Source organism: Harpia harpyja, chromosome 15 (assembly GCF_026419915.1).
Source record: "Harpia harpyja isolate bHarHar1 chromosome 15, bHarHar1 primary haplotype, whole genome shotgun sequence".
Lineage (NCBI taxonomy): Eukaryota > Metazoa > Chordata > Aves > Accipitriformes > Accipitridae > Harpia > Harpia harpyja.
The window spans coordinates 2049603-2069804 of NC_068954.1; the positions used below are offsets into that span (position 1 = coordinate 2049603).

Genomic DNA, 20202 nt, shown 5'->3' on the forward strand with positions numbered 1-20202 from the left:
AATTAATTTCTTTAATTGCCAACCGCTGGCCAAAAAAGGCAGCAGAAGTCACCACTCTGCCTGCAGCTGGTTCGTCAGCCGGAGCCCGTTGTTAACCTAGTTTGCAAACTGGGACCCAACTGGGGACACTGGGGCCAGCCCGCGGGATGACCACCGAGCATCCCTACCCCTTGGCCGCCGGCACCGTTTCTATGGCAACGCTAAAAATAGTGCCCTGGCGCTTGGGCGGCGATGCCGGTCCTCTCCCCAAATCCGGGGGGGCTCCTAAGAGGGGTGAACCCCCAAATTTCCAGCTGGGCTGGGGCGTCCTCTGGGGATGCTGGGGGGGCTGCGGGTGCAGGCACCTTCGTTATCCCTACGGAAAAGGGGTGCGATGGAGCCGGGGAGAAATTCCCCTTCTTACTTAAATCTCCTTTTTTTCCCCCCAAATAACCCCCCCCCCCCCCCCCCCCGATCCATCCCATTTTTGGCTGCAGGGCATGTGAGCAACAGCACCCCCCCCCCAGCTCTGCAACGGCCCACGTGAGGGGGGATTTCTACAACCTAAAAAGCCCCCACTCTGGAAATAATGTAAATTTACAAAAATCTCCCTTTTCCCCCCCCTAAAACCCTTTCCCAGCTGAGCAGGGCGATTCGGTTCCCCCCATGGTGGGGGGGGCAGCAGGGACCTGCTCTGCAAGCGTTGACCCAAGTGACGGTCGCCAGTCGCAATAGTATCGTAGAAACAGTAAACTAATTTATTAATCCTTTTGCTATGTACAAGTTTAATGGAGAAATCTTTGTATGAAACAATTAAAAAGAACAAGATCTTGGAATTTTTTTTTTCTTTTTTTTTTCCATAGGGGTTATTATATTATAATTTTTTTATTTTTTTTTTTTTACAAACAGTGAAGGGCAGCGCTGCAGGGAGCGAAGTCGCTCCCGGGATATGCTTTTTGGGTAGCAAATTAGGCAGGAGAATCAACCGGCTCCGATTATCCTCCTGGGAGCGACACGGAAAAAACCGCATCCCGGCGCGGGGACTGGGACACGATGCATGCCGGCGGGGCAAGGGGACGGACGGGGACGCAACGAAAACACGTGCGCGTGGTTTGTATTGCTGAGCAAAGAAGTCAACCCCGGAGGCTTTACAAAACTTTGAGGAAAACACTTAAAAAAGAAAAAAAATCAAAAAAGGGAAAAAAAATTTCAAAAAATTAAACATTTCCAGGTGGTTTCTGGGTGCTGGGGTGGGAGCTGGCCACCGTGGCGGCCATCGGGGTCGGGCAGGCGGGGACGGAGCCACGGTGGGACGTGACCCCTCAGCATCCCCCATCCGAAAAATTAGAAATAAATCCTGTGGGAAGGCGAAAGCCACGGCCGGGGGATGCCGAGCGCTGCCGGGGAAGGCACTGGGAATGTGGGGTGGGGGCTGATTTTCCGCCGGATCCAAGGTGGCTTGTTCCCAGTGGCCGACCCACCAAAAAAAAAAAACAAACCAACCCAACTCCAAAAATCCAAATTTTTTTTTTTTTTTGCAAAAATGCCTTTTTTTCCTTGTTTTGTTTAAATTTCTCCCCGCTCCCCTGCGGTCCTCTCCTCCCCCTCCCTCCCCGCAGCATCTCGCTCCCGTCGCCGGTGGAGGCCGAAATTCGTCGGGTCCTGGTTTAAATCTGGCTTAGTGAGTGAAGAGCAAAGTGATTTCTGAACGCGTGCGAGTCTGAAGCGCTTTGGGGTCCGTCAGAGAGAGGATGGAGGCTGCTGGGGTGGACAGGAGCAGGGTTAATTTTGCCTGTGCCTGGCGGAAGGTGCTGGGATGCGGTGCCGGAACGCTATAAAAAAATAAAAATAAAAAAAATAGAGAAAAGAAAGGAAAAAAAAAAAGAAGAAAAAAAAAAAGAAGAGAAGAAAAAAAAGGAGAAAAAAAGGAGAAAAAAAAAAAGCAGCTGAGCCGAGAGCGGAGGGAGCGGGGGGGCTCTCTCCCAGGGGCTGCAGGACTGGGGGTGCATCCCCTAATTTAGGGAGATGCCACCTGGGGGAAAAAAAAGGAAAAAGAACCAAAAAAAAGGGGAAAAAATTTTAAAATTCTCCCAAATTGTAAATTTGGGTTGGGAAGGGGGGTGGGGATGGGTGGTCTCAGCAGCTGCAGGGTCGAGGGACTGGGGGCTCTGAGCATCCCGGCAGTGGCGGTGGGGGGGGACGACAAGCGGGTCCCCGGGGAGCGGCAGCGTGGGGTTAACCCGCTGCTCAATTTGGCAATGTGAAGCTGGAGTGTTCTGGGAGGAATTACTTAATTTCTAAAAGGAAAAGCTTCCACTTTATTGTAATTTTTAAATTTTTGTTTCAGATTTTAAGATTTATTTTAATTTTTCAATTTTTAAAATGGTTTTATTTTTAGATTTTCTACTTTTTAAATTCTTTTTTTTCCTGCTTTTTGGGGGGAGCTGAACCATCCTTCAGACCTCTTTGGAGCCGAGGACAAAAGCCTTTTGCCCATCCTCCCTGGCGGGGCGGGGGGAGGCTGACAGCAAAGGGCCTTTCCCCGAGCACCCTCCGGATGCCGAGACGCCGACGAGCCGCCCTCAGCATCCCTCCCCGGTCTCCAATTCGACCTTTTCAAGCCATTTCCAAATTTTTTTTTTTTTTTTGGCCCCTTTTTTTTAATTTGCACCTATGGACATGTGGTGTAGAGGGGTAGAGGGTTGACTTTTTTGGCCATGGCGGACCTAGCCGGGCGGCGCGGGTCTCCGTTAGATCTCGTTGTGCTCGCTGATGCCGCCGGCAATGTCGTACTCACTGGAGCGGGGCGACATGCCCAGGTACTGCTTCAGGAACTCGCTAAACCTCTTCTGGTTGTTCCACTTCCTCGCCGACTTGCGGACCCCGATGAAGCCCCCGTATCGCTTCTGCACCCCCCTGGCCGTCGGCGCCGGCCACGAGCCGCGCGTCCCTCGCGGGAAACCGCCGAGTCGTCGGGAAATGTCCTCGGGTGGCTGCGGGAAGGCATCCGGCGCCGGTTCGACGCCTTCGTCTTCGGCTTCCCGGTGCCGCAGCAGCTCGCTTACCTGCAGCGGGCTCACCGGCACCGCCGGCGCCGCCGCGCCGTGCCAGGGATCGCCGGCGTCCTGGAGGTCACGGGGCCGCGGGGCAGCTCGGCCGGCGGCGGCGGCGCACAGCTCCCAGGTGGCCCGCGGCACGGCTTCGCCTTCGCACTCCAGGATGCAGACCTGCGCGGGAGACATGGGGATGGGCGTCAGGTGGGATTTGGTCCTCCGGGGACTGCGGGACACCGGGCAGTGCCGGGTGGTGTACCCCAAATGCCAGGCAGTCCGGCATCGCCCCACGTCCAGCCATGCGTGTTGGAAGACACTCACGGAAAGGTGCCGGCAGCTCATCAGCCCTTGCCTGGCCTCATTTGGTGAGGTGTCCCCTCCCAAAACCCGTCCCTGGGCAACCAGAGGTGGTGGTGGAGATGCTGGGGAGCCATGGCGTCTGCTCAGCATCCCTCTCCCGACCCTCCCTAGACAGGTTCTGCTTCGCGCTGGACATGCTCCACGTTTCCCCGTTGACGTCCATGCTCCCAGCCCACCACCCCATGCTCCGCGCTGCTGGGTCCTTCAGCTGGGCGTGAGCCCAAAAAATCATTGAGTCACGGGATGGCGGAGGTGGGAAGGGACCTCTGGCATGTGGCCATGGCATGTCCTGGTGCCTGGGGTTGCTCCTCCCCAGGGGCAGGACTTTGCTCTTTGCCTTGTTGAACTTCGTGACGTTCCTACCAGCCCATTTCTCCAGCCTGGCGAGGTTCCTCTGGATGGCAGCACGACCCTGCGGTCTACCATCCACGTCTCCCAACTCTGCATCATCTACTAATTGCTGAGGGTGCGTCTGCCACATCATCCTGGTCATTAATGAAGATATCAAGGTCCTCCGGGTTTCAGTCCACTTCACTGCCCATTTATCCACCCTGTGCTTCAGCAGCTTGTCTACGAGGATGTCATGGGAGACAACGTCAAAGTCTGATGAAAGTCAAGACGAGCTGGTTGTCTCACTGCAGGAAGCGATCAGGCTGGTCAAGCACGATTTCCCCTTCATAAATCCATGCTGGCTGCTCCCGATGACCTTCTTGTCCTTCACATGTTTGGAAATGCTTTGTAGGATGACGTGCTCCACCACCTCCCCAAGGACTGAGGTGAAGCTGACCAGCCCGTAGCTTCCCACATCCTCCTTCATGCTTTCCTCGAAGACAAGTATGACCTCTGTTCCTCCCAGCCCCCAGGAACCCACCCCACTTGTCATGTCCCTTCAAAGGCCACCAAGAGCAGCCTCATCAAGAGGTGCCATCAGGCTTCCTCAGCACCCATGGGTGCATCCCACCACGTTTGCGTCTCGTCCCTTTCCAAGAGGCCTCGTCCACCAAGGCAGGACACAGACCCAGCACCGCTGTGGGGTGAGAGCCCCAAGTGGGCTGGTGCCACCGAAACCGGCACCCAGGGGAAACCATCCAGGAGGATATTGTAGAAGAACCAAACTAAATAAATGCCCAAAGAAACCAGGGCTGGAGAGCCCAGAAGGGAAGGGTTGTCTTCCCTCACCTTGGAGTGTCTCCATCCCAGCATTATCTTCATGGTGGGCTCTTTGAAATACTTAACACCAACTGGGGGAGCCCATGTTGAAGCACATTGGCGTGTCTCATTGCCACAGGCTGTCTGCAAGACCAAAACCCTTGCAAAGACCTTCTTCGCCACGGGTTCATTAACTTCGCCGGGTGAGAGGTGCTGCAAGTCCCAACGTGGTGTCTCGGGGCTGCAGCTCAAGCACGTGGCTCTGCAGCAGCTGGCTCTTTCCATCCCCGAGGGCAGCCAGGCTCTTCAGACAAAAAGACAAAAGAAAAATAGTTGTCCCAAAGTGAGGTGGTGATGAGGGTCTTGTATGCCGGGACACCTACGAGGGTCCTTGCAGAGACACCGGGGGTATCCTCTGCCGAGCCAAGATCCTGTCCCGGGATCTCCGAGGCTTTGGCAGGGTGTACGGCTGATGGACAGTGTCCTGGCAGTGCCCTGCGTTGGAGATGAACGGTGGCGGATCACATGCAGGTAACAGCTCTGATGAGCACCAGCTAATAAGCTTCAAGAGGAATTACCCCAGGCGTCAGGCTGAAGACCATCAGTGGTCCTATCACTCATCCACAAAACAGTGCCATGAACATCCCAGGGTCCTTGGCCATCGTGCTGTGGTCTTAATTCACATGGAAATGGCTTCTGCTCGCAGTGTTTTGGGAGTTCTCAGCAAACACCAGCCAATGCTCCTCCACGTCCAGTGCCGAAATTACCTGGGGAGGCTTCTTCCTATCGTTGGTTGGCATTAACGGTGCCGCTGTGAGTTTGCACCATCCCTAGATGACTCTGGGGACCAGGATGTAGGTGATTCATCCACATCTTGAAGACCAGCTCCATCAGCTGGTCCCTGTCCTGCCCTGGCAGCTGCGATGCTGGTGCAGGCATGCCTGTAACTTCAGGGGGATCTCCTATTTCTACCTCTGAAGGATGGATCGGCCACGTCGCTGATGGGACTTCCTTGGCCGTTGCTTTGGAAATGGTGGAGGGTTGTATCAAATCCCACCACGATGCTTCTTCCAGCTGAAACTGAGTCTTGAAAGACCCCGGGTTCCTCTGCTCCTGGTTCAAACCACTCTTGCTTTGAGATACAGCCTTGCACGGGACCCATGAGCCACCAACCATCCCATCTCCTCTCCGTCTTGCTGGCCGGGGAAGACAGAGCAAAACGCAGCTCCAGAAGCAGGACCAGGCAGGAATGGGAGGGCCCTGCAGAGACGCTGTTGCCTTCAGACTGCAAAACAACATTTTGGGGCAAAACCAGGGCGATCGCACCCCAAAACCTGGTGGCAGCGACGTGCGATTGCAGAAGGCTTTGCCAGCAAGGGGTTGGCACTGGGGTGGCTCCAGCATCTCCAAGAGCCCAGGAAGTCTCTGGTCCCCCCTGGTTTTGGGGGGATATTTCCCAGCCCTGGGGGCTTCTCAAGCTGCTGGCTCCTTTTGGGTGGACACCTCAACCTGCCGGGATTTATCATCGCTAATAAATAGGCGAGCAGGTGCAGGGGGAGGTGATGGATAATGCTCCGGGGGCAGAGGGTGAACGGGAGGGAAAGAAATGCTGCCGGCCAGGATTAGGGGCTGGAAAAAGCCCAAAAGTCCATTTAATGGCTCTTCCCATCTAGTGTTGGAGGCAAATCAAGAGGGAAGAGGGGCTGTGGGGTGCCCCGATCCCCTGAAACTCCACGGCTCAGTGGCCATCTGCAAAGCTGGTCCCATCCTGATGGGGCTCAGAGGGGGATTTTGGTGGCTCCTTGGAGGATGGGGTGGGGGCCCGGGGGGTTCCGGGTTTGGCGTAGGTGGGGAGAGCGATGCCGCAAGCCATGGGAGCAGGAAAGCTGGGGATGCTCGGGGTCTTGGCACCCTCCTTGGGCCATCACAGCCTTGTCCCCATCACTCCCAGCAGCTGATTTGGGGTCTGCATCCTCCCTGAGGACCACCTCGTTCGATGGTGTCCCTGGGGGGTGCCCAAGGAGGAGGGACAGTGACGGCAAGTGACATCTTCCCCGTGAGGCTCCATGCCGACCGGCAGCCAAAGCCCCCCCGACCCCAAATCCCAACCCTGGTGCAGGGAGGAGGGTGCCCACCCAGTATGGGGGATGCAGCTGGCGCAGCACCCATGGATGCTACCCCCATGGGTGCTGCCCGTGGCGGGGGACAATCCGGCATGCAGAAGGGACTTACGAGGACGTCAAAACTGTCCCGGTAGAGGTGGCGGTCGCAGCGCAGGCAGTCCCCCCGGCAGTCGCCCCGTGCCCGGGCAAAGAGGCAGAGCAGCAGCAGGTCCCAGAGCACAGCCCTCATGGCGGCACCGGCAGCAGCTACGGCGCAGGAGAGAGAAAACCCGTCAAGCCGGGATGGCACCGGCACTGCCGAGCCCTGCACCTGCACCGAAATGTGCCCGTTCTCAGCCCGTCCTCCCTCCCGCCCCCTGCCCCAGACACACGTGTTCCCAGTCTCCCTGCCAAAATTATCCTTTAGGAAAAGGAGCGCGGCTGCCTCCTCATGTCCAAAACAGATCCGGTGTGTCCCGGCTTAATTTTTTCCCGGCTATCTCATGGCACAAGTCCCAGCCGGGGCTTATTTTAGCAGGTGGACGTGGCGGGGCAGCACGTCCCCGGCTGTCCCCTGAGCAGGACGCTCCTTATCCGAGTATCACCGGAGCCGGGTGAGGATGTCCCGCTCCGGTTTCCCCTCCTGGCTGTTTTTGGGGTGCTGCCAATCCTGTCCCTATCTTGGGAGGGTTCAGCCATTGCTGCTGGCAGGGATTGCCGGAATCTGAGCCTGCCTGGCATGGAGCCGCAAAGCCAATTCCCAAAGAACCCGCTGTGTCCCATCTGGCTTTGCTGACATCGGTGGCGGGTGGCGATTAAGTGACAAGACCAAGGCCGTGCGCTTCCCTCCCAATTCCTGGCGATTTGTCACGATGCAACCCCATGGCCATCTGCAAACAGGAGGGTTGGTCCTCCCGATTCCCCCCCCACACCCTCATCCCACCAGGAAAAGGGATCTGACACTCCTGTGGTCCTTGGGAGTGGGTCCTGGTGCTGCATGGGGTCAGGTTTATAAACTGGCGAGGGGATGAGATGGAGGTGATGGAGAGGAGCAAGACAGGGACGTGGCAGTTGGTGCTACCCTTGGTAGCATCCAGAAACCCCCGTACTGGGATGCTCGGGGGCGAGGAAGACCGCGGTGACGGTGGCTCTGCAACCCGCGTGTTGCTCCAGCAGCATTTCAGGCCGCTTTGGGGGGGGGTTGAGCACCTGGGCAGGGTGTCCCCATTTATTTCCTACCCCACCAAGGTGGAGGGACACCCCCACTCCTTGCAACGGAGGCAGAGCATCCGCAGGGGTCCCCGACCGGCATCACGGTCACCTTTCGTCCCTGCCAGCCGGGTGGTGACACAGAGCCCCGCGGCTCCCAGTTGTCATTTGCTGGAGGGTACGAGGGGAAGCTGATAAGGAGCAGGAATTAAGGCTTAATCTTCGTGGAGGCTTCATTAAAACAGGCTGGCGGTGTGAGTCAGAGGCTTGGCAGAAAGCTCCTGGGAGAGGGCAAACACCCCCGAAAAATCGCTCAGCCCCAAAACAGGGTTCAGCGGAGCCGGGAAAGGGGCTGCAACCCACCCCCCAGCCCTGTCCCCACGTCCCCAAGAGACATCAAGTCCAATGTCCTGGGAAAAGCAGGTCACATCTGGCTGCGGAGGAGGCTCCGAGATTACGGCTCGGCTTTTCTTCCCAGTTAATTGAAAGATGCTATCGGGCAGGCGGGATGCGGTACCCTGCCAGCATCACCGGCCGGGGCAGGGGTGGGAAAGAGGGAAACAACCCCCCGCTTTGTGCATCAGTGCCCCCCCCCCAGTTAAATCAGCCCATTAAAAGGGAAGGACCCAGTGCGGTGGATTTTTTTCTTGCTTCTGCCCTTGGGTGTTTAGGGCGAGGGCAGGTGGCAGGGCTGTGGGGTGGTGATGGCACGAAGCCCCTTTCTGAGTCTTGCAGCCACAGACCCATGAGAAAAAGCGGGATGCCTTTTTCCCATTTTGTCCCCCTTTTCACCATTTTTTTCCCATTTTTTCCATTTTTCAACATTTTCCCCCCTTTTTTCCCTATTTTTCCTGGTTTTTTGTATTTTTCCCCATTTTTTCCTCTGGGAAAACTGAACCTAGGCCCTATTTCCCAAGGGATGCACCAGCCGGTCCCGCTGCCCTCGTGTCTGGGGATGCCATCAACCCCAGCAAAGGATGTGACAGCCCCGGCATCATACCACAGCCACTCCCGCGGCTCCTCAGACACGGAGGCTGCTCCTGGGCACGAACCTTCCTCTTCCTCCCAAAAAACTAACCCTGTCCATCCCGGGGTGGGGGGGTGTGTGTCAGGATACGGCCACTCCATCCCGTCAAACAGCTTTGGGACCCCCCCCTGCGGCTACGGGATGCCCCAAGGCTGCATCCTCTGGAGTTTTCAATTCAGTTGAATTACCTTCATTAATATTTGGGGGGAAAAAAAGAGGTTTTTCTAGAAATCCAGCCTGCGGTTCAGATAACGGCGGGGTCTGGTTATCCATCAGCACAAGCGGCTTTTATTTATTGCTCCGGGTGGGATGATGTGGGAGATGCAGTCATATAAAAGGGCTGATTCGGGGGGCAGCGGGAAGGACGTGGGACGTGAATAACGCGAGGAGAAGAGGTGGAAGGGGAAGCAGGTGCTTGCCGAGATGGGTTTTATTCGCTTGATTTGATGCGATTTGGGTTGGGAGCTCACGGGCAGCGCTGGGGAGATGCTCCCTGCCTCTCCCCAGGGATGCTCCATCCCCTCTTCCCATGGGAGATGCTAAAAGGGATTATCCCAGCAGCAGGATCGCCGCTGTCCTTCCCCAAACACCTTCACAAGGGTTTAAACGCAGCGATGCTCTCGCTTTCCCGGCTCAGGATTAGTCCCGCCACGTGAGGAGCACATTCAGGAGCTCCTCGCTTCCCACGCCCGGAGCAAAACTAACCTCAATTCATTTTTTTCCCTAATTCCCCCACTGCCCAAAGCCAAGGCCTGATCCAGAGGGCAAGAGGGATGCGACCGGGCAGGATCCGGCTCCGCTGGGAGCCAGCATGGAAGCAGTCGAAGCTTTTTCCAGTCAAAAAAGCGCAATATTGTCCAACAGTGTCCCCCACTGGCACCGGCTAAAACACTTCCCAGGCTCCCCCAAACCCTGGCAATGCCGCACGGCTTTGTGCCGGCAGTTTTGGGGGGATTTTAGGGAGAATCGGAGGGATTTGGGGGGGGGGGTTGGCTACAGATGCCCGGCGCTCATCAGAAAAATAAGCGTTTCCTTTTGTCGATCCCCTTCAATCAGGTAATTGGCCATAATTGGCCAAAATTAGACGCCGCGGCGCAACTATAAACACAGATGTAGGCTCGAGAGACTGAGAAAGGCTGTTTAGAGGTAAAAAATCTCGGGAAGAACATTTCTCCCTGTGTTTCCATGTCTCAGCCATTCATTCCTGCTTTTGGGGGGAGACTAAAAAAAAAAAATAAAAGCAACAATCCCCCCCCATTTTCCTCTTTTTTTGTGCTTTTGGGGAGGGAAAAAGGGATTGCTCGCAAGCCGGGCATCTCCCGCAGCATCCCGCGGCAACCCTAGTGAAGTCCTGGCTAGAAGAAAAAGGGGCAGAAATACTGAATGGGGAAAGTCGCGGTGCGGTAGCTCCCAAAAAAATCCCCTAAAAAAATCCTACCCATCCCGGAGGAACCCACCATCACCCTGTGGGCTTCCCCCTGGCCTCGGGCAGGCGGCCCGTGCCGACTCTTGTTGCATCCCTCCGGCTCCACTCCGATTGATTTTTGGGGCTGGCTGGTGAAGCCGAAACTTTTCCTCTCTTGGGATAGAGGGGATGGATTTCTCCCTCCGGGAAGATATTTCATTTAACCCTTAGCAGGGAGGGGAATACGTATTTGTGAATCGAAGCCGGACGGACCATCCTCGGACTCAAAAAAAACCCCAACCAAGCCCCCCTAGGATGGAAAATTAAAGCGGATTTCCTACCTGCGGGTGTGCTGTCGGCTGCCGGCTCCTCTGATCTGTGACTCCTCCGGCGCCTGTGCCACGGTGGTATATATAGACGGTGTACACACGCGTCCCCACACCTCCCTCCCCGAACACGTGCGTCGCTGAGCCCACCCCCGGGGGCTGCCGGTGGAGGGATGCGCCAGCCGGCAGCTGGGGACCAGGGATGTGCATCCTTCCCCCCCCCGCCTCCTCCTGCATCCCTCATCCTTTCCTCCTCCCCAAATCTGGGGGGCAGCCCCGAAAGAGGTGAGGGATGCCGGCCTCGTGGTTATCCAAAGGTGCGGTGTCTCCCAGCATCCCGGGGATGGTGGGGTTGGGATGGAGGTGTGGGGGGGTCAAGCCATTCCTCAGTGGCCCCAATGTCCCCTGCTCCAGACCTGGGGGGGTTACAAGGACCCGAAGGCAGCAGCAGCAGGGTGAGCCCCGAAATCACCCCCGCACCCCCCAGGGCAGCCCCCAGCCCTTCTCAGGGGGCTCTTTTCCCCCTCTCAGAGCCCGGAATGAGGCGAAGCGGGGGGGTCCCCAACCCCCGTTACCAACCCGTTCCGGCACGGCTGCGGCAATACCGCGCGGCTACCGAGCGCGTCGTGCATCGATGGCAAGCGTGCGGGTGGGAATAATTGATTTTGGGCTCAGCGGATGATGGAGGGGGGGAGCAGAAAATTCCAACTTTACATTTCACGGCTGATGGAAACGCCCGGCGAGCCAGACGCAGCCGCGTGCCGGCGCCTCGCGAAGCGGAGAGCCGGATTTGGCCACTCCGGCATCGGGGATAGATGCTGCCTTTGGTTTGGAAAGGCCAAATTTGTCTCGACCTTCAATGGTTTCTCCTGCAAACTAGCATCACCCTATTTTTTTCTCCATTTAGGTGACCTGCAGCGGTAATGTTCATCCCCGCCGGCACCGGCGTGGAGCCAGGACCCCCCCAGGCATCTCTCCCTGCCCCACCTCAGCAATTAAATAATAAAATCTGCTGCGGCGCTGCGATCCTATCTTGGTAATTTCTTGTAACGACTCCCTGGGAAGGGCTGGAGATGGGAGCGAAACGCCTTTTGATTCAGCTACGGCTATTAAATAGTTGCATTTAATGCCCCCGGGTGAGACCTCGGATGTGCCGGTGCTTGGGCAGGCATGAAAAAAAATCTAAAAATTGATGAAAATGTCAAAAAAGCGGTGAAATGGCATCATAGGAGCGGTTGGAGGGGACATGCCCAGTGCTGGGGGCAAGACATGAGCCTGGATTTTGGGTGTTTTAGGGGAAAATAGGGCTGGTGAGCAATGCTGTGCACAGGCAGCCTGGGGCGAAGCGGTTCCCCATCACACTCCCGGGCGAGTGCTGGGTTAGGGATGCTGATTTTTTTTTTTATATATATATATTTTATATTTATTTTGATTTTTTTTAATATATATATTTTCTGCTTCAGTCTTTCCTTAACCACTTGTTTTTTCATTAAGGACATATTCCCTGGCTCTTATGCAAAGCCGAGCAGCAGCCGAGCCGGAGTGAGAAGGCTTTGTGCTTCTTTTGTCTTCTCCTGGGGTAATTTCAGAGGCTCTCGGGGCTGCCATAACCTCTGCAGCCTCCCAAAATATTCATTTCTTGGCGTTTATTGAAGCGCCGTAGCCTTTTCTCCCCTAACCTGGCCAAAGGGGATTGCCTCCACGGCCCCTTGTTTGAGCTGGTGATGATGATGCTGTTGAGCTGGCAGGAGCAGGAGGCAGCAAGTGACATCGGGGTGACGTCATTTACATTCTTGCTAATTAACAGAGGGGTGGGGGGGATGATTGACAGCCGAAGTGCCCAAAGCCAGCATGCTAGGCAGGAGAAATACCCATTTTTGTAGCGTTTCCAGGTTTTTCCAGGTCCGTGTGGGTACCAGCAGCTAAACTCCCATCGGCAGTACTGGGGAGGGAACAGGTTCGGGATCAGGGGATGATTCACCCCTTGTAAAATTAGGATACAAAATACAGACGCGTATTTTTTTATCAGGTTTTTGGCCATTTCTGTTTCAAAGTTGGGTCTGACCGAGCGCTCTCCTCTGCGGTTCGGGGGGTGGAAGAGCATCCCCGGTGAGGCGGAGCAGGAGGATTCGAAGTGACAGGCAATTAGCAGCGAAAAGCAACGATCCTTTTCAGAAAGAGGACATAAAGCAGATGGGATCTGGCGCAAGGGAAACATGGAGAGGATTCAAAAGCTGCCTGGAGGACACATGAGCTGGAAAACTCGGGAGCTGGGAAGTTGTGTTGTTCCCCTGGTCTCGTAAATCCCTTAAATGTCGCAGCCGGAGGGGCTGAGGACATACCCAAGCCTGCATGATGCCTCCCATCTTCACTTTTGGATGCTGCCTGATTATTTTCCTAATTAACTCTGGGCATTTATAGGGCAGCAGTCCCCTCCATCAAGAAAAACATCCCCCTGAGCATCACCTCCTCTCCCGGCCCTGGCTCGGGTACCACCACCCAGGCGGTGATTTTTCCAGGAGCTTTTCAAGAATCAGGTGCTCGATGCCAGGGCTGCATCCTGCTCACAGGCAGCCTTGGTGAGATGCTTTAATAAGATGAAGCAGCAGTTTAAGGGGCTTCGTCGCCCCCAATTTGGGGTTGATAAATGCCAACGGTGGGGTACAGACCGATGCTGCTGATTTACTCCCATCAGCAATGATGGGGGGCTTTGAGCTCTGCCCTGGCGGGGTGAGGATGAGCGTGATGAAGGCTCAAGCCATTTCTGTGCCCCTACAAGCAGCTCGGGGCCGGGCAGGGGAGCGGGGCCAGTATCCTACATCTCCTCACCGAGCTGGGGCTTGCACGGCCACCGAACACCGCAGGGCAACAGGCCAGGACTTGCCAGGCACAACGGGAACCCGTTTTCATCCTTCACTGTCGATAAACCTTAACCGAGGCGCCTGGCTCCAGGCCACACGTGGGGACCGCTGGCAGCCCTGCCGAGGATGCCGAGGGTTGCCCGGAGACCTGCTTGCACCGAGCAGGAGGCAGATGCTCTGAGCAGGGGTGCGGGCAGGCAGCGAACCCCAAATTTAAAGGCAGGGGGGGTGGAAAAGCAGCTCTTTGCCAAACCATGGGGACCAGGAGAGTGGGGGGTACCCTCCGGCTCCATCAGCGTCGAGGCGATGGGTGCTGTGCGTAATATTGCAACTGAGCTGGAGCTGATTCAATTCACCGGGTGGGAAAATAAACCGCTTTTCACTCAGGTTAGTTTTCTACCACTTTAGCGAGTTGGATGAGCTCGGGAAGGGGTCTGATGGGCAGCAGGAGGACGTGATGGAGCAGAAAGCATCCCCCCATGCAGTTGCAGCTCTTCATGGGCAAAGCAGCACGTAATCCTCTGCCTGGTCTTTACCGTAACGTGGGCAATAATGGCTTCATGCTGGGTCTCCAGCAGGTCCTGGCTGAAATGAGTCTGAGGCCAAGAATAGACAAGTTGAAGGGCTTGGGAGAAATGTTAAGAAAAAAAACATGAAAGGGAGGGGAGAGCAATCCCTTCCTGCACTTTGCATCAAGCAGGAAAGAAGGAAAGATGATATTCCTACAAGGGAAGAGGGACTAGAGCAATTCAGCTTGAGGCAACGTCTGAGAAGATCATAATTTCTTCTTGGCACCCTTCATCCCTGCTGCCGGTAGGGGCCAATTTGGACATGGAAAATCCATTTTGCGTCGGGAAAAGGAGATTTTACCCCCAAGGCTCAAGGGACATGGCTGCTCCTCTCTGCACAACCTCAAAGTTTTCATCCTTGGAGATGCTGGAAGCACGCCTGGCCAGGCGCTGACCTGCTTTGAGGTTGGCCCTGCTGTGAGCAGGGTTGGGACCAGAGCCCTCCAGAGGTGCCATCCCAACTTCATGGGACTTTCTGATCCAAGGGGGATGAAAAGTAGCAGGGGACATAAAACGGGCCAGGAGGACTTTTATTAAACATAATAAGGGCGGGGGTATTTCACCCCCCTACCTGGAGTGACCCCAAGAATCACAGGACGTGACCTTCTCCATCTCCATCTCCATCTCCATCTCCATCTCCATCTCCATCTCCGTCTCCATCTCCATCTCCATCCCTGAGTCAGTCCTGGTGGGGATGGGGTGGCTCTCGGAGAGCAGCAGGAGCTAGGGAGTATCTCTGGCCCACAGCAAGGTGATGGAGAGCATGCACCCCGGTGGTTTTTTAATTGATTTGTGGGACCAAACTGCCCTGACCAGATCAGAAACACTCCACCGGCACCGGCTTTGCTTGCAGACGGACTTGGAGCCTCCACCTTTCCTCCGGTGTTGGCTTTGGGGGTCCTGTCACATCAGCCCTCTACAAAGAACAAAGAGGGGTGATGCCTTTTCTTCAAACATCTCCAGATTTGCCATTCAAGATGATTTTTGCCCCAAAAGCTCTTTGTGCCAGCATCGCAGACCATCCTCCGGGCTATCCCATGCTGGGACACACCATCCCCAAACGTCCCCATGGCTCTGCCCTCCTCAGCTCTGTTCTCCCATGGGACACACGGATGTTAGCTGCCACCACCATCACCACGTACCCACCTTGGCGTGAACCCACGAAACAGAGCACAGCCGGACAACAGTCTGCTGTCTTCTCCAAGCAGAACCATGAACAGGTTCCTCAAGAAATAAAACTGACGGGAGATATTGCCTGCAACACGAGCTCTGCCGCTCAAAACTCAGCCTCAGCGAGCGGTGGGGGCTCAATGGGGCCCCGCCAAGTATTTGTGTCATCTTGTTAGAAATTGCAGTTTTATTGAAAGCCCGATTGCTCTCATTTAGCTGTCGCTCAAACCATTCAGCAGCCGCTTATTAGCGCTGGAGCAGGGAGCAATAAGACTTTGCTGAAGATCACCCATCCTTTCGCAAATTACCTCTTACTGATGAATTAAAGCCGTCGAGACGATGGTGCCTGAAAGCCAGGAGGATATCTGAAGTTCAGAAGAAGTGCCTGAAGCCATTACCCCTCTCTATTCATCACCTGTGGAGCCACATCTGGAGCGTTGCATGGGATGCTTGGCTCCGAGGAGCAATGCAGGGACCGGGAGGCCACGGGGATGGTCAGAGGCTGGAGGATGGGGTGTTGGAAGAGCTGTTAAAAAAGGCTGCGGAGCAGTTTTTTGTTCAAATGGAAGGGGAAAATGGTAGATCAGACCCCAAATATGCTCCAACATATGGTGTATCATCCCTTGTACGTCCCCTCCACACCACACGTGAATGGAGATGAGCTTGATCCTGGTGTGGGAAAATCACCTTATTAGCACCATAGGCTTATTTTTGGGGGGAAAAGCTCTTGACTTTAGGCAAATCCCAAAAAACACTTCAGGGCAGAGAAAGAGCTTCACAGGGGAAAGATTTAAACCCGTGGCACAGGAAGCGTGGGCATGTGTACCATACATTAACCATACACTAACCATACACATGTATGTGGGTTCAGGGTTTCAAACAACACCGTGGGACCAGCTGAAAAATTGCCGGCCGAGGCTCTCTGCCCCCCAAAGCATCCGGGAGTGACAATGCCTTTAGCCTCGGTTGTTATATTTATGTTCAACCCCTAGGGCCAGCACTTGAAAGATGGGAAGGATGATGTTCAAACCATCTACTCACTTCTTGCTTTGGGCCCACGGCACCCCCTGTCTCCTCCTTCCCGCGAAAAAAAAATCTTCCCCGGGGAAAAAAATCTGCTCGGCTCAGCCCCGTCTGATGGATGGCGGCGGGACCGGCTGGCGAGAAACCAGATTGAAACCGGTGACTCATTTCCCACCGGCGGCTATTTCAGGGGAGAGAAGCGGCTGTCCCCCCCCGCTCAACATCCATCAGGTGGTCGGAAAGTCCCCGCAGCCACCTCTGATACCCACCGTGCTGCCGAGGGGCGGACAAATGAGTTTTCACCCTAATTGGATCTTTTTCTCTCTTTTTTTGCATCCCCACCCCGTGCCATCCTCTGCTGGATGCGGGATGAGGATGCAGCTTCGTTCCCGCCGGTACCCGGACACCTTGTGTCCCCCCCCGGCTGTTGATGGGTGACATTTGGCTGCGATGGAGCAGCTTTCCCCGGGAGGGGAGATAATTAGCAATCAGTTTCCCTAGGAGATTGCCATCGCTTATAGACACCGCGATGTCTATAGGTGCTGAGGTGGAGCCGATACCACCCCAGAAATACCAGCCAGCACATATGCCTGGGCGGGGGGGGGTTGGGGCAGGATTTGGGTTTCGAGGTGCCGATGATCCCAGCCAAGAGCGGAGGATGGCTCTGAGCCCAAAGCACCAGCACGCATCCATCCTTGCGCAGCCCCAAACTCTTGTGCTGCCTCCGGCTGGGCTCGAGCCGGGGAAAAAGAGCATGAAGTTTAATGAAACAGGTTCAGCAATCAATAAAAAAAAATAACTATAAGGGATTTCTTTGCTCAGCAGCAACTAAATCTCTCCTCCTGCCCAGCCGACCTGCCTCACACCCTCCGCTTGTCCCATCGTTCCCAGTGCAGGTCCCAGCATCCTCCCAGCAAGGAGCCTGGGCTGGTACCCGCTAAACCAAGATGCACCAAAAAATAACCCCCAAACCCCAGCATTTAGTGCTTTGTGAAAGAAAAACTGCTACATCACTGTCGTCTTTAGCACATAAAACCTCTGAGTCACCGGAGGAATGTGCAGTGCTTTTTAATAGAGTCCAAACTGTCCCAGCGGGCCCGATGTTTAACATTCAGGGCTTTGATTTATTTTATCTTTATTTATTTAGATTGCTCCATTAAAATATTCCCCCCCAACACCCCAACATGTGGGACGATGCATTTGCAGGAGCGAAGGGGAGCCGGTGCTGGATGCCGTGCAGCTGAGGAAGGACAGATGGGCTGCACCACCGATCCTCTTGATGCTTAATTATTTTTTTAACCCAAATGTAAAAGTAATGATTCTCCCTGATAGCAGGAGTGGGTTTATGGGTGATGCTGGGTGAGGGGTGGGAAGGATGAGGTGTTCCCCTCACAAGGGATGGGGAAAGAGGCAGCTTGGGGTGGCTGTGCTAGAGGTCTAGGAAAGCCTGCCCAGGCAGAAAAGTTAAAAAGAAAATTACTTTTTTCCAGGATAAAATACAGAAATACAGCGAGCAGATGGGTGGCCGGAATGGGAGAAGAGGAGGGATGAGCCGTGGGCTCCTTGCTGTGGGACATCATGGCAGTCGAAGGATGCTGCCATGATAATAAGAGAATAAAAATCCAGCAGAGGCAACTAAAATCCTCCCCACCAGCCGGACATGGCTGGGAAGGCGATGGGGTGGTACCCAACATCCCACCGCGCTCATCCTCCCTGTAGCATCTCTATTTGGAACCAGGATTTGGGGCTGATGTGCCCCCGGGGGGTGATATCGCATCCCTGGGTCTGGGCTCCCTGTTTTTAAGATGGAAGGAAATATTTCAGACCGATGCTGTGGTTTTATTTCAGATCAGGCATGCGGGCTGTTATTAAAACCAATATTAAGGGGGTGTGATGGCCACACAGAGGTCAGCTGCGGGGGAAACCTCCCCAGCCTTGCTGATTAATGCCGGGAGACCGGGATGCTCCGGTACTCGGGGCTGACACCCAGCTACAACCCCCGGGTCCCCATCGGTGTCCCCCGGGATGATGTGTGGGACCACTGCGGGTTTTTATTGGGTTGCAATCCCTAATGCAAGTGCAACCAGGGTGGATGTTCAAAGTGTTTTCTCACTGGATGACCACAACAGCCCTTATTACTGGGATGGAGATGGTCCCAGCTGCCTCTTGCTGGTCCTTCTTCCCAGCCCCATCAGTGTTAAGGGCTTATTTAGGACACACATATTTTGAGCAGCTCAACTGCACGCCCATCTCGTAAAATTGTATTTTAGTTTGGAAATGCGGCCAGGCGGAGTTAAACAGGAGTGGAAACAAAATGTGGGATGGTCTGAAATCCCCCCTACTGAGAAATTTGCCTGCCCCAGCCACGCAACCAAATCCAGTCGATCTGTATAAATTAAAATATCAGCAAATGGCTCCATTTTCTGGCAAAACTGGAACATTAAAAACTGTTGTTTTATTAACTTCTGCAGGTGCGGTGGGGAAATCCCCATGCCCCGTCTCGCCCGTGGACACCTGGTTTTCTCTCCCAGCCGCAACACGGAGAGAAATAAGAAACCAGCTCGAAAAGGGTCATTTCCACTGCCTGAAAATGCTGCAAATGAAGAGAGATGAGCTGGAAATCAGCCTGCCCGTGGTGAAATCCCATCCTCCTCCTCCTCGGCACGGTCCGAACCCCGACCTGGGGCTGAGAGCAAGGGGGTGACCCCCCCCCCAGTTTGGGGTGAACCCCCAACTGATGCTCTGGGATTGGGGTGCATCCTTCTGCCGCTCTTTTCGAGGCGTTTGATGCCACCGTGTCTTGGGGGGGGGTTCTGCATCAGCACCCTGATATGGGGGGGGGTGAAGCGAGACCTGGGTGGGCTGGGTACCCTCTGGGTGTCTGCCAAAAGTTTCCAAAAATTTGTATTTAATTTTTTTTCACCATTAGAGATAGGAGGCGAAGGCAGGGAAGCGGCCTCGCCTCGCTAACCACCGCCGGGACAAGGGGACGGACGGACGGACGGACGGGGAGGACGCAGCCTTTGCCGTCGCGCCCTGCGCCGGCCCGCACACGCCGCGTTTCGCGGAGGTTTGTCCTTAGCGGGCACCTGTCGTCCGCCGCAGAGGCTTCTGGGATTTGTAGTTCCGCCGCTCCGCCACCACCACGCAAGCGCAGAACCTTCCCCGCCCGCCCTGCTTGAGCCGGGGAAGGAGAAGCGTTCGCTGATTGGTCCGGCCGCGGCCTCACTCCCCCTCCCTCCCCACCTTCCCTGACTTGCGATTGGTTCGGCCGCGCTTCCTTCCTTCTGGTTGGCCGGCAGCCGCTAGTAGGCGGGGCCGCGCCGCTGTGGCGGGAATTGCGGCGGCGGCGGTAGTGGGGCTGGGCGCGAGCGAGCGGGCGGCGGCGGTGAGGAGAAGCGGGGGGGGAATGGCTGGGGAAGGGGCTGAGGCGAGTGGAAGCGGGAATGAGCCGGGCCTGAGGGGCTGGAAGGGAAGAGGACAGGGGTCCTGAGGTGGGGCAAGGGGTCTTAGGCCAGGTGCTGGGAAGAGGTGGGCCTGAGGGGGTGGAGGAGGTGAGGCAGGGGCCTGAGGTGAGGCAGGGGCCTGAGGTAGCCCGGGACCTGAGGTAGCCAAGGGGTCTTAGCTGAGATGCTGGGAAGAGGTGGGCCTGAGGGGCTGGCGGAGGTGGGGGAAGGGGCTGGGGGGGAGTGGGGAAGGGGCTGAGGTGAGATGGGGAAGGTGCTGGGGAGAGGGTGTGGCTATGCCATGGGGCGGGAGGGGGTTTGGGGGGAGGTCGGGGTTTGGACTGTGGTGGGGGCTGCTTTGGAGAGGAGTGGGGGGCTGAGGGCTGGAGAGTGGGGAATGGGGTGGGAGGGCTGGGTGAAAAGATGAAGGATTTGGGAAAGGAGCACGGCTGGAGGATGGAGCTGGAGGAGGGAGGGGGATTGAGAAGGAAGCCAGGGTGGGCTGGGAAGAGGGGGGTTAGGC

The 20202-nt window shown here is 55.8% G+C and overlaps 1 protein-coding gene across 4 annotated transcripts; it reads right to left on the reverse strand.

Moving 5' to 3' along the window:
• Positions 1-1561: 1561 nt before the first annotated feature.
• PNOC (prepronociceptin) lies at positions 1562-10729 on the reverse strand. Of its 4 annotated transcripts, none has more exons than XM_052810340.1 (4): positions 7036-7128; positions 6774-6910; positions 2777-3206; positions 1562-1811 (listed from the first exon to the last, which is right to left on the reverse strand). In XM_052810340.1, the coding sequence occupies exons 2-4, from the start codon at positions 6891-6893 to the stop codon at positions 1762-1764; spliced, it is 600 nt and encodes a 199-aa protein (XP_052666300.1). In that variant the 5' UTR covers positions 6894-6910; positions 7036-7128; the 3' UTR covers positions 1562-1761. The 4 variants fall into 4 exon arrangements, with proteins under 4 accessions (XP_052666300.1, XP_052666301.1, XP_052666303.1 ...); XM_052810341.1 differs by lacking the exon at positions 7036-7128 and adding an exon at positions 10626-10729 and having other exon boundaries at positions 1563-1811; XM_052810343.1 differs by having other exon boundaries at positions 1719-1811; positions 2706-3206.
• Positions 10730-20202: the final 9473 nt, after the last annotated feature.